The following is an 11,935-nucleotide window of genomic DNA, read 5'->3' on the forward strand; positions in this document are numbered from 1 at the left end:
TTTGCACAAATTGCTTTATCCCCCCCCCCCCCCCCTTTTTTTCTTTTTTTTTACAACCTAGCTGTTTCAGAGGAAGGTTCAAATCCCTAAGGCTGACATGTTTGCTTGTTGAGTCGTCTGGTCACTCGTTGAGAGATCATTTGAAAAATAAAAGGTTAAATTGTTCACTTTTTTTTTATACCGTTCATTTCCTCACCTCCGATAATAATCTCTGTATCTTTTTGAACTTTATTCCATTATAGTTTGATACGTGCAATATCGAAGAAGACCAATAGCAAAGCATTAAAAAAAACAGAAAGTTTGACACTCCATACATGACGAACACAGCAACTGATCGTTGTGTATCCGCCACAGATTTAATCAGCACAGAAATCTGACAAATATGACTTGACATCAACATGTTTGAGCTGCGAACAAAGTACTTGTATCGTAGAAGAAAATAGCGCTGAAGCTTCATGAGGCGTTGACCTCATTTCCCACCACTAGATGGCGGTATTATCAGGAATGTTTACAATAAAAAACAAAAAAAAACATTACAAAATGTCCAGTATATAAAAACAAGTACATTTCGAAAAAACTTAATATATCAAATTTAATAAAACACTAAACACTTTCCTTTCACTTTCATATAGATTTTCTTCCATATGATCTTACTTTTACTGTCTTTTAGGTATTCATTTATCTTCAAACATCAGGGTCCATTTGTGAGTCCTGACTCGGGGGTGCTGAGGGGGGTTTCTGAAAAGGGAAATGTCATTTATTTAGTAAGAAAAACAAAGAGGAGTTTCTCTTCAAACAAACACTTGGTGGTTCAGCAGTTAAGGCAAGGACGGGCAGTAGCATTAAACCAGGGGCCACATTTTATACTCTGTTATAAGGGGCCATCAGCGTTGTTGTCTTTCGTCTCACTCTCAGACTCGGGCGTCTTCTCTGGAACTTTGTCGTCACTTTTTTCTTCCGGCTCCGGCTCCACAGGTGCAGTCGGACTTTGCTCAGCAGCTTCTGGTGTGGGTTTGTCTTCGGCCTTCGGTTCGTCGGCAGGTTTATCATCCTCAGCTGTGAAGGGCAAATTAAACGTTAAAGGATGTGAAGAATCGATTTGATGGAACATTTGTGTTTACATTTTTACTTATAAATAGTGATGGTTTGATGAAGCTTCATGATGTCATGTTGTTTAGAGGTCAGTAGGTGGCGCTGATATTGCAGTGAGATTTTTGACTTTAAAGTCAAAATTCTGACATGAAAATTAAACCAGAATTTCCATTTAAAAGATGCATTTCCAAGATTTCAGTTACAATTTTAATATTAAAGTAATTTGGATTTTAAAGTGAGAATAAAGAGAGAATTATGTTTTGACAGTAATTCTGACTTCAAAATGAAAACTACGAGATGAAAGGTAAACAAAAATTCAAATTTAAAAGAGAGTTCCGAGATTTCAGTTGGAATTCTGAGATTAAAACCAATTTGACTTTGATTTCAGAATTCTAAAAATAATGTGGGAATCCACACTTCAAAGTGAAAGTTCCAAGATTAAATTAAAGCGAGAATTCAAATTCAAAGACAGATAATTCCCAAGATTTCATTGAGGATTCATAGATTAAAGTAATTCTGACTTTAATGTGAGAATTCTGAGATAAAACTAATTCTGATTTTAATGTGAGGATTCTGAGATTAAACTAATTCTGTCTTTGATGTGAGCTACATTAAAGTAATTCTGATTTAAATGTGAGCTAGATTATAATACTTCTGACTTTAATGTGAGAATTCTGAGATAAAACTAATTCTGACTTTAATTTGAGAATTCTGAGATTAAACTAATTCTGACTTTAATGTGAGGATTCTGAGATTAAACTAATTCTGACTTTGATGTGAGTTAGATTAAAGTACTTCTGACTTTAATGTGAGGATTCTGAGATTAAACTAATTCTGAGTTTAATGTGAGTGAGATTAAAGTTATTCTGAATTTAATGTGAGTGAGATTAAAGTAATTCTGAATTTAATGTGAGCGAGATTAAAGTAATTCTGAATTTAATGTGAGTGAGATTAAATTAATTCTGAATTTAATGTGAGGATTCTGAGATTAAACTATTTCTGAGTTTAATGTGAGTGAGATTAAAGTTATTCTGAATTTAATGTGAGTGAGATTAAAGTAATTCTGAATTTAATGTGAGCGAGATTAAAGTAATTCTGAATTTAATGTGAGTGAGATTAAATTAATTCTGAATTTAATGTGAGGATTCTGAGATTAAACTATTTCTGAGTTTAATGTGAGTGAGATTAAAGTTATTCTGAATTTAATGTGAGTGAGATTAAAGTAATTCTGAATTTAATGTGAGCGAGATTAAAGTAATTCTGAATTTAATGTGAGGATTCTGAGATTAAACTAATTCTGAGTTTAATGTGAGTGAGATTAAAGTTATTCTGAATTTAATGTGAGTGAGATTAAAGTAATTCTGAATTTAATGTGAGCGAGATTAAAGTAATTCTGAATTTAATGTGAGTGAGATTAAATTAATTTTGAATTTAATGTGAGGATTCTGAGATTAAACTATTTCTGAGTTTAATGTGAGTGAGATTAAAGTTATTCTGAATTTAATGTGAGTGAGATTAAAGTAATTCTGAATTTAATGTGAGCGAGATTAAAGTAATTCTGAATTTAATGTGAGTGAGATTAAATTAATTCTGAATTTAATGTGAGGATTCTGAGATTAAACTATTTCTGAGTTTAATGTGAGTGAGATTAAAGTTATTCTGAATATGATTCTGAATATATTCTGAGATTAAGGTGGGAATTCCCACTTCAAAGTTAAAAATGAGAGATTAAATTTGGATGAGAATTCTGATTTTGAAATGCAGATTGTTAGCCAGGATTCTTTCCTTCAACCCGAGCCTCTCCTGTATTACAACACATGAATATAAACTCTTGTCATCCACAGTTGTTTTCTTTTGAACTAAAAGTGCAAATGGTTTCTCCCTCACCAAATCAGTTTAAAAAAAAATTAACCAATTAACCAGTGTGACAGAAGATAACTGCCTGAACAGCAGAGATGATTTGTCAGTCCAGCTACAGCTGTTCCCCAAACCCTTGAAGCAGGGTACGTACTCTATAAAACATCTTCTCCCAGGCTTTAACCTCGTTGATAATGAGGCGTCTGATTACTGACCGGTCCCTAATGGGCCACGCAGCTGTCGCCGCTGTGGGAAAGTGCAGCAGCCCCGTCATTATCTGACCTCGCTTGAGGTGAAGGGGAAAGCCCAGAGAAGAGGAAGACTTGTTCCACCTCCGCCGGCTCCACCACCTCATAGCGACCTTCTGCGAACGATCTCTCACGTCATGTCTATCTATTAAAGAAGATGACTTCAAGGTCTTATCACAAAACACCTTCCCGTTAGGGTTATGGACGCAGAAGGAAAGTAGATCATTACTGGTCCGATGAAGTATTGTATCAGGAATTACAAGAAAAAATTATTGTTAACCCGAAATAAATCCGATTTTAAATTAAAATGCATGATATTGTTTGGTTTTTAGTCATGTTAATAATAATTTCGAGTAAGTTTGTTTAGATCCATGTATATATTGTATATTTTTTATAATTAAATTTTTATTGTATCATCTTGTTCTTTCTCTTTATTTCTCTTTGTTCTTATTTTATTTTGATTTATTTTTTATGAAAAATAGCTGTATTTTCTGTGGCTATTGGAAAAAAACAATAAAGTTTTACCTTACCTTACCTTACCTTACCTTCTGACCCGCTTTAAAAGAGGATCATATTTATGGATATATTTTGAGAATGCGTTGCTGCCGGACGAGGTCATTATTCTCAAAATATCCAGAAATATGATCTTTTAAAGCGGGTCAGAAGACAATATTTTATTATTAAATCAAAGATTAAAATGAAAAATATACTAAATATGCCTGGATTCAAACAAACGTACTCGAAATTATTATTAATTTTACTAAAAACAAACAATATCATGCATTTAAATTTAAAATCCGATTTATTTCTGGTTAACCTTTTTTTTTTGTTGTAATTCCTGATTCAATTTCAATTCAATTCAATTTTATTTAAAGTGTCTTATCATAACAAAGTTATCTCAAGACACTGATGCAATACTTATAACCAGAAATGATCTACTTTCCTCCTGCGTCAATCAGAACGGAAAGGTGTTTCCTATCACCCTCCGCTCTCTCAGACCTTCTTCATCATGACGGAACCAGTATGAGGAACCCAAAAGTCCACTTCCCGAGAGAGCTTCTTTTTTTCTTTTCTAAAGCTCCAGCATTTAAAGTGTCCATCGAATCAAAGTGTGGCCGCAGGCCGCGGGACAAGCCTGGGCGTGACCTTTTAACCTCTTGACTTGTCGAGACCCCCGCAGCACTTGAGGTCAACTAAAAACGGCCTTTTTTTCGAGCAGCGAGAAACGTAGATTTGAATCTGTAGATCTTTGTTAAAAGTTCAGAGGCATTGGGTTCTTGAGCCTTGAGTTTGGAGTTATCTGGAGCATTTTAACGAGCGGGATTTAAGTGGAAAACTAATGGGGACGACACGACATGTTGTATTTAATTGCAGTGTCACGAGTACGCTTGAGAAGATTCATCTCAGAGACGACAGCAGCATCACTTCCTTGTAACTGATCTTACGACACAGGAAACATGATGCACTTATCTCACAAAATCAAGTTCTTTTTTATCTGAAATAAACAAGAAACCTTTTTTCTTTTCTTTTTTTTCTTTTTTTACCTTTCTGCACCTGTAGTTTTTCCGGTTTTGATCCAGAGCTTTGAAAGGTTTGAAGACCTGTGAAGGAAATTTTTACATTATTATTATATTTACATTTATTTATTTATTTTTCCAGTCCAGTCAAAGTCTGAAGTGATCTTCTTCATTTTAAAGTCATTTTCCTCTGAGCCCCAAAAACTTTACTTTGTCCAAGATCTAAAGATGCTAACTTGTCTTTATTGGTTTTGTTTTCTCTATTGATGGTCTGATGAAGCTTCATGAAACAGTGTCATGTTGTTTAGAGGTCAGTAGGTGGCGCCATGAGTTTAAAAATAATGTTTAATTAGAACAGTTGTTCAAAACAAAGGAAAATAGTGCAGAGACCGCCATCTAGTGGGACTCTGGAAATAATGACACTGTTTCATGAAGCTTCATCAGACCATCACTACTATTAACCAACTTTGGTTTCGGAATGTTGTTGACTCAAGCCCTGGAAAGTCTCACAATCGCTTTCATAACAAAAACTAAACGATGGCTTCACATTAAAATGAACCTTCCGTGCACTTGATTTACGTCATGAATTTCAACACCGTTTCCTGATCTTGGCTCACGACACATCTTTATATCACTCACCATTATCAGTGGTGACCTCATTGAATGGTTCCTGATCCATCACGCTGAGTGGGAGTTCTGCTTCGTTCAGGTCGGGCGAGAGGTTGACGGAATATCGCTGTTGGGAAACCATTTGTTCTACGGTTACATGTAAACATACGACGATCTTATAGGTTTGTATGGTTTCATTCATGCCATCAGATAAGTTGAGGAAGATTAAAAGAATAAGGCAAAAAAACAAGTTCTAGAGTGATGGTCAAGAGAAGAATGATGCATTCTGGGTTGAAATCTTAACTTGCTACAGAGCTACTCTTCTGTTATTGACAGTCACTTACTCCACCTTGCCTGCACTCTCTTCTTCACTCCCAAAGATGTCTCTGTGTTTTATCGGTGAAGACTACAAACATGTCTTTGTTTCTTTTCGTCCAGTGGTTTGACAAGAACATTCAAACGTTAAGTTTTAAGGGTTGATTTTCACAATGTATATTTTTATTTTTTATTTGCTTTTTAAATAATCTTAATGAGATTAGTGTGTGTTTAAAGTAGAGTTGGACTGACCCGGGCTCTGTTTCTTGTGATGCAGCAGGCGATTATAAATCCAATCACAATGACGACAATCACAACCAGGATGATGATCCCTGAGGATGTTGGAAAAAAAAAAAAGTAAAAAAGAAAAAAGCAATTACAGAATTTTAGGCAATTAGATGACTGGTTAGTTCAAACTTCACTCATTTTCTACTCAACCTGATGTCGACTAAGGATTGGGATTATTTTATAATCTGTTACTTTTTAGAGTTAGAGAGATGGATGGATGGATGGATGGATGGATGGATGGATGGATGGATGGATGGATGGATGGATGGATGGATGGATGGATGGATGGATGGATGGATGGATGGATGGATGGATGGATGGATGGATGGATGGATGGATGGATGGATGGATGGATGGATGGATGTATGGATGGATGGATGGATGGATGGATGGATGGATGGATGGATGGATGGATGGATGGATGGATGGATGGATGATGGATGGATGACTGGATAGATGGATGGATGGATGGATAGATGGATGGATGGATGGATGGGTGGAAAGTTTATAGACAAAAATGAACATTTATTTTAATGTAGCAACTGATATTTAACTCTAAAAAGGAACAGATTACTCTGAAAATAATCCCAACCCCTAGTCGACATGAGGGCGAGTAGAACATAAATGGTGTTTGAATTCTGGGTGAAGCATCACTGTAACGAAGGTAACCCACCTATATGGTCAGCTCCTTCCAGAGGTTCTGCTTTAGGTGTAACTGGCAGAACTAACAGGAGAGAAGGTTTTTTTTAAAAAAAAAACATCAACCTAAACTTTAAGAATGAGATGTTCCAGTTTTAAAAAACGTAACTGCTACAATACACTGCTTCATGTTTCAGAAACTAACGTCGATTCAATCTCTGGCAAAGACTTACCTATTTCACGCAAATGATCAAATCACGTCAAGCCGGTCTTTTACCAGACGTCATGTCTACTTCATCACGATTACGAAAAACATATTTAAACGTACTTTTTTTTGTTGTGACGACTGGAGAAGGCGTGGTTGGCTTCTGCGTGGGGGTCACTCTGGGGGGTCGAGTGGTGCCGGAAGCTGAAGAACTTTCCGTCACTGATAGAAAAGAAAGAGTTAAAGTTAAGTCTTTATTTTCAGAGCCCACTAGATGAAACTATTTTCGGTTCATTTGTCGATTTTGGAGTATTCTAATGAAACCTCCCATTATTGTGAAATTTTGTTTCCCTTTCTCAACACACACACATATCTCAACTTCTGCTCACGACAAACTCACCTCTGCGTGTCATCGGTGGACTTTCTGTGGTGCCGTTTGTGGTTCCATTGGTTGGCCCTGTGGGTTCAGAGCTGTTCGTCATCACGGTGCCGTTCGTCATCATGGTGCCGTTCGTCATCACGATGCTGTTGAACAACAGACTCGAATTCGTGCTTCCAGTCATGTTCGCCGAAGAATCCACGGCTACGTTCAAAACCAAAATGACACCTAAAGGGAAATCAAAATGGAAAATAAGTCAGTAAGAGTCATAAAAACATGTGTAGTGACCCATTCATTTGAGTTTTTCAAAAAAAAATAGTTAAAAATAAATATTAAGGGGCTAAATATCTTACCCAAGGTGAAGAAGAATCGTCCCGTCCCTGACATCCTGTGATCGGTTGAAGATAAATCGCAACTGAAAAGCTACCGAGTCCAATACTTATAGATAAAACTCAAGGGTTATTTTTACACACGTCTACCCAATGTTTGTCATAAAGAAACTGAAAAGAGGATCATCAATGCGTCTCAGAGATGAACGTGGTGTAACAGGAAGTGCACTTGTTACTTCATCATTTGTTTCATCACCCCCGTCATTTGAGTAAGAATTCCACTGAAGTTAATTTTATCATTACAAGAATCCGGAAAAACTTACACCTACCGATTTCTACATACACCTCGTACAATTTTAACATTTAGCTAATACTGAAACCTTTCAATATTATTATAATTACACAAAACAACAAAACTCCTGTATTCATTATTTATTTGTACTTTTTTGTTAATGTCTCTTCTTTTTTTTGTAGTTTAATGAATATATTTTAATTACATATGTATGCTTTTCATTCCTTTATCTCCACTGAGACCAAAAAAATGTTTTGTATTTACCACAATGACACTAAAAGTTTCCTATTCTGATCATTACATTGTAGTAGATTCGGTTCAGAGAAAATGGCGCCATCGTGCGACCACAATATTCATCGTCGCCATCATCCCCAGACGGATTCTTGTTTTTAGATCTAATTTATCATCAAGTATTGCGTTTAAACGAATATTTACTCAAGTTTATCACGAATAATCTAAATTCTTTTGTCAAAATCAAAACCAAAATCAAGTTGGTTTTCTAGCATGTAGAAGCTAATTGCTAATGGAAATGCTATTTTCCTTTATAACTTTTTATGCGCATTAATATTTAATTGGGACCTTTAGCAAAATTATCCTCTCATACCATCAGTATAACACCAATATTTTTCTTCTTTTTTTTTAAATATGCAAAGTTAGCATTAAGACCCCCAGCCTTTCAGAACCTATGTTGCTTTTCTGGAAGCAAAGTCATTTATAAAATAATCAGAACTAATGTCATGCCATCCAACATGTACTTTGTGTTCGTTCCAAATGTCATTTCCTTTTTATTTTTGAAAAATAAAGACTATAAATTGTTAAAATATTTGCTCAGAGTTAAATGGCGCTCTCTGGCGGAGACCCCATATATCGAAGGGGCCCTAAACCGTTGCTAGCCTCAAACAAGTAAATGTATTTTTAAAATTGTAAATGTATTGATGGAATAAACATTTTTATTATTTAATTCGACATGAATACAAATAATTGAAAATAGAACAATGCTTAAGTCGTGACATCGTATGAGAGAAACATCTACATTTAAGTTAAATTATCGTAAATATTTCTAAACATGTGATGCGACATTAATCGTAACAAAAAAAAAAAGAAACCGAAAGAAAAACAGAGCATCACTGCTGGATATAGTTCAAATCGCTGCTACACTCTTTCTCTCACTAGATGTCGCTGTCTGTTAGTATATCAGTGCGAACGCAGGTCGTCTAATAATGTGCAAAGCCACAACGATGCAGTACAGTAAACAAACAAAACAAAAACACACAAAAAAATAGAGATGACATGTTATAAAAGGAGGTAAATGTTTAATTGAATGTTGATTCAAAACAGTATTGTAGCAGTGTTTTTATTTATCATCTATTCAATGTACTCTAATTCATAACTATAAATAAAGAACAACATCTTTAAAATAACCATTAAAAGTCTCATCAATTAAACATCAAATAGATAAATAAATATAACACACTGTTTGAGTGAAGTATCATCGGTTCTACTCGGAGTATCTGGAACCAGAATTCTCACCAGAATCATTAGAGTAAATTGAAGAGTTTTCACTCTAATGCTCTTAATCAGTTTCTACTGAGAACAATGGCCTCATAGTTAGGGTTGAGAGAAGAACACATTTGAATCCTTTGTCTTTGTTATTTTTCTTTGATCTATGTTCTTTATCTTTATCTTTAGACTTAGATTGTATCATTGTGTTCTTTCTCTTTATTTCTCTTTGTTCTTGTTTTATTTTGATTATTTTTTATGAAAAATTGCTGTATTTGCTGTGGATAATTTGGAAAAAAACTATTTAATTCAATAAAGTTCTACCTACCTACCTACATGACAGGCAGTATAAAGAAATTACATGAGGAAAAATATGCTTTAACATGATGGGACAAGTTGGTCAAATAAATAAATAATACATATGGCACTGGTTGGATTCTGGTGTGTTTATTTCACCAATTGACACGATCCGAGTCTCAGATAAATGCCAGTTTGTTTTCCTCCTCCCATCCAAAAGTTCAGTGTCACAAGATGACGCTAAAAGGTGCCCATCTGGCCCCCCCGCCGTGAAACCTATCGCCCATCAAAACGAGAAGACCCCGGCGGATGATCTCATCGACCAAAGCGAAGGAGCCCGAGTGTGTTGCTCTGTGTGTTGCGGAGGCGAGAGAGCTGGACCACCCACACGGACGGATTCAGAGGCACAGGATTCACAGCCCATTCTGTTGACCTGCCACACCACCCCGGCTCTGGGCAAGGCCCTCCCCAATTGTTCCGCCTGCTAATATGTGGACAAGGGGGAGCGAGGGGGGGGGGGGGGAGCAATAAACAGTGGGCCCGAGCCTCGCTCCTCCGGCATACAAAGGGGATGAATTGTGTCGGTACTGGAGCACTTTTAGAGTGGCCCTGCCATGGGGCCTGAATGAAACATCTGTGGAGGCTGAGCCTGAGGGAGAAAACACTATTTTGCTGTTCAACCACACTGACAACCTGCTTTCTTATCCCCCCCCCCCCTGCATACCCCCCAACGCCGCCGCCGCCGCCGCCTCCTCTTTACTGTCAGCCACTGTCCCAAAGACACACCACCACCACACTTAATGTTATTGGTCTTGTAACGCTTTTTATAGCGTAGATTCACTTTTGCCAAAAACACAAAGATCAGTTGGAGACTCCCAAGAAAAAGTATGTTTGCTTTTGGAAGGGATGATGGATGAAGAAGTCACGCTGACAATACCCTAGAGCCGAGACTCTCGTGCTGCTGTAGATCACAAGATGTAACATTTTTATTTATTTTGAATAAAGATTAAAATGTGGGTCTACCCTCCCCGACATTTTAAATGCAAGTTTGACATCCGCGTATTGCCGAAAAAAGCGTCAGAGAGGTTTGATGTTTGAACATGATTGTGTTGTTGTGTAGCTACACAAACACTACGGTTCCCGGATAAGCTTGTAAAATACTATCATTTCTGTGTAACCCATGACTTTGGGGCCGATGACGTATCGCTCCGGTTAATTGGTTCGATTGTTTCCGGCCCACCGAGTAGCAACACGACCAGGAGTCCTGGAATCTCTTTTGCGCCGTTGCCAATTATTGCATGTCAGCAAAACAAGAGAAAGTTCTCTTGTTGTCTCAGTTTCCTTTTTCTTTTTTTTTAACCCTCCTCACTGTCTATGGCACCAATCCACGGAGTCCCAGCCTTGACGTGGAATAACTAAACGTTAAGGAATAAAACAACTCTTTTTGACACCTAAAGGGAAATCAAAATGGAAAATAAGTCAAGTAAGAGTCAAAAAAACATGTGTAGTGACCCATTCATTTGAGTTTTGCAATAGCAAAACCATATGATGAAATAAAAAAACTTTTTGGTCTAGACATGATTTATATGCTTAACACCATCTGAGGACCCTAGTATTTCTTTACATAAAAGACTTGAGTACACTAAGTTTTACATGTGGTGTGAACGCACCTTCTTACCCACAGTGATGACCTCTTAAGGATCTGGAACCCCAGTTGTGGAATTGAGTGGATTCAGGAGCGTTCCTCCCGCTCAAAACCTCGTAAAGCTGCAGAAGAAGAACGATGATAGAAGTTCATTTACTTCAGGCAGCTGGTCGGCCTTCTCTTAATATGGGTACGATGGATATACAGCACGGAGGCTATGAAGACTCATAAACTCGGTGCTAAATGTTGCGAGGCCATCCATCAACATCAGCTCTAAAAACCCTGGACCGACCACCTTGGGGAAAGTGGGCGGTTCCACTTTCCCAACGGTCTTGCTTGAGAAAGAACGGCCACTGAGACATTTCAGTTTAATTGAAGGGGAAACAAAGATCAGTGCTTCCTGGTCGCCCATTTTCTTTAATCAATTTCCTCTCTTTGGTCCTATATCATGTGTAATTACTTTCCTTTTCCCGCCCCTCGTGGGTCGCCCGTCGAGCATGCACTCACACATCCATGCATTATTGCAGACCCCCCTCCTACCCCTTACCGCAGTCAGGCAATACCTTTGGCATCAATACTAAATTCCCCCCTATAGCTCCTTCGCCCCTGAACAATGGAGAAGGCCCACCGGCTCCAGAACCCCACCAGGCAACCCCTGACCCTCGCCACCTCCTCTAATATACCTCTGCAGACACACACATTCCAACAACGTTTGCAACGCTA

The 11,935-nt window shown here is 37.3% G+C and overlaps 1 protein-coding gene across 1 annotated transcript; it reads right to left on the reverse strand.

The window, feature by feature from the left end:
* Positions 1-299: 299 nt before the first annotated feature.
* Positions 300-7,660, reverse strand: LOC148089514 (uncharacterized). The gene is made up of 9 exons (XM_087807767.1): positions 7,503-7,660; positions 7,171-7,377; positions 6,894-6,992; positions 6,600-6,650; positions 5,891-5,970; positions 5,354-5,450; positions 4,742-4,798; positions 910-1,056; positions 300-738 (listed from the first exon to the last, which is right to left on the reverse strand). The coding sequence occupies exons 1-9, from the start codon at positions 7,534-7,536 to the stop codon at positions 692-694; spliced, it is 819 nt and encodes a 272-aa protein (XP_087663893.1). The 5' UTR covers positions 7,537-7,660; the 3' UTR covers positions 300-691.
* Between the last annotated feature and the right edge of the window lie 4,275 nt (positions 7,661-11,935).

This window comes from Callionymus lyra, chromosome 1 (assembly GCF_982586985.1).
Source record: "Callionymus lyra chromosome 1, fCalLyr1.hap1.1, whole genome shotgun sequence".
Classification (NCBI taxonomy): domain Eukaryota; kingdom Metazoa; phylum Chordata; class Actinopteri; order Syngnathiformes; family Callionymidae; genus Callionymus; species Callionymus lyra.

Excerpts from the sequence above, each read along its gene's own strand:
- LOC148089514 (XM_087807767.1), bottom strand. The coding sequence starts at position 7,536 with ATGTCAGGGACGGGACGATTCTTCTTCACCTTGG. Across the intron at positions 6,993-7,170 it reads TCCACCGATGACACGCAGAG|TGACGGAAAGTTCTTCAGCT; the intron begins GTGAGTTTGTCG and ends CTTTTCTATCAG. Across the intron at positions 4,799-5,353 it reads TGAGGTCACCACTGATAATG|GTCTTCAAACCTTTCAAAGC; the intron begins GTGAGTGATATA and ends TTTCCTTCACAG.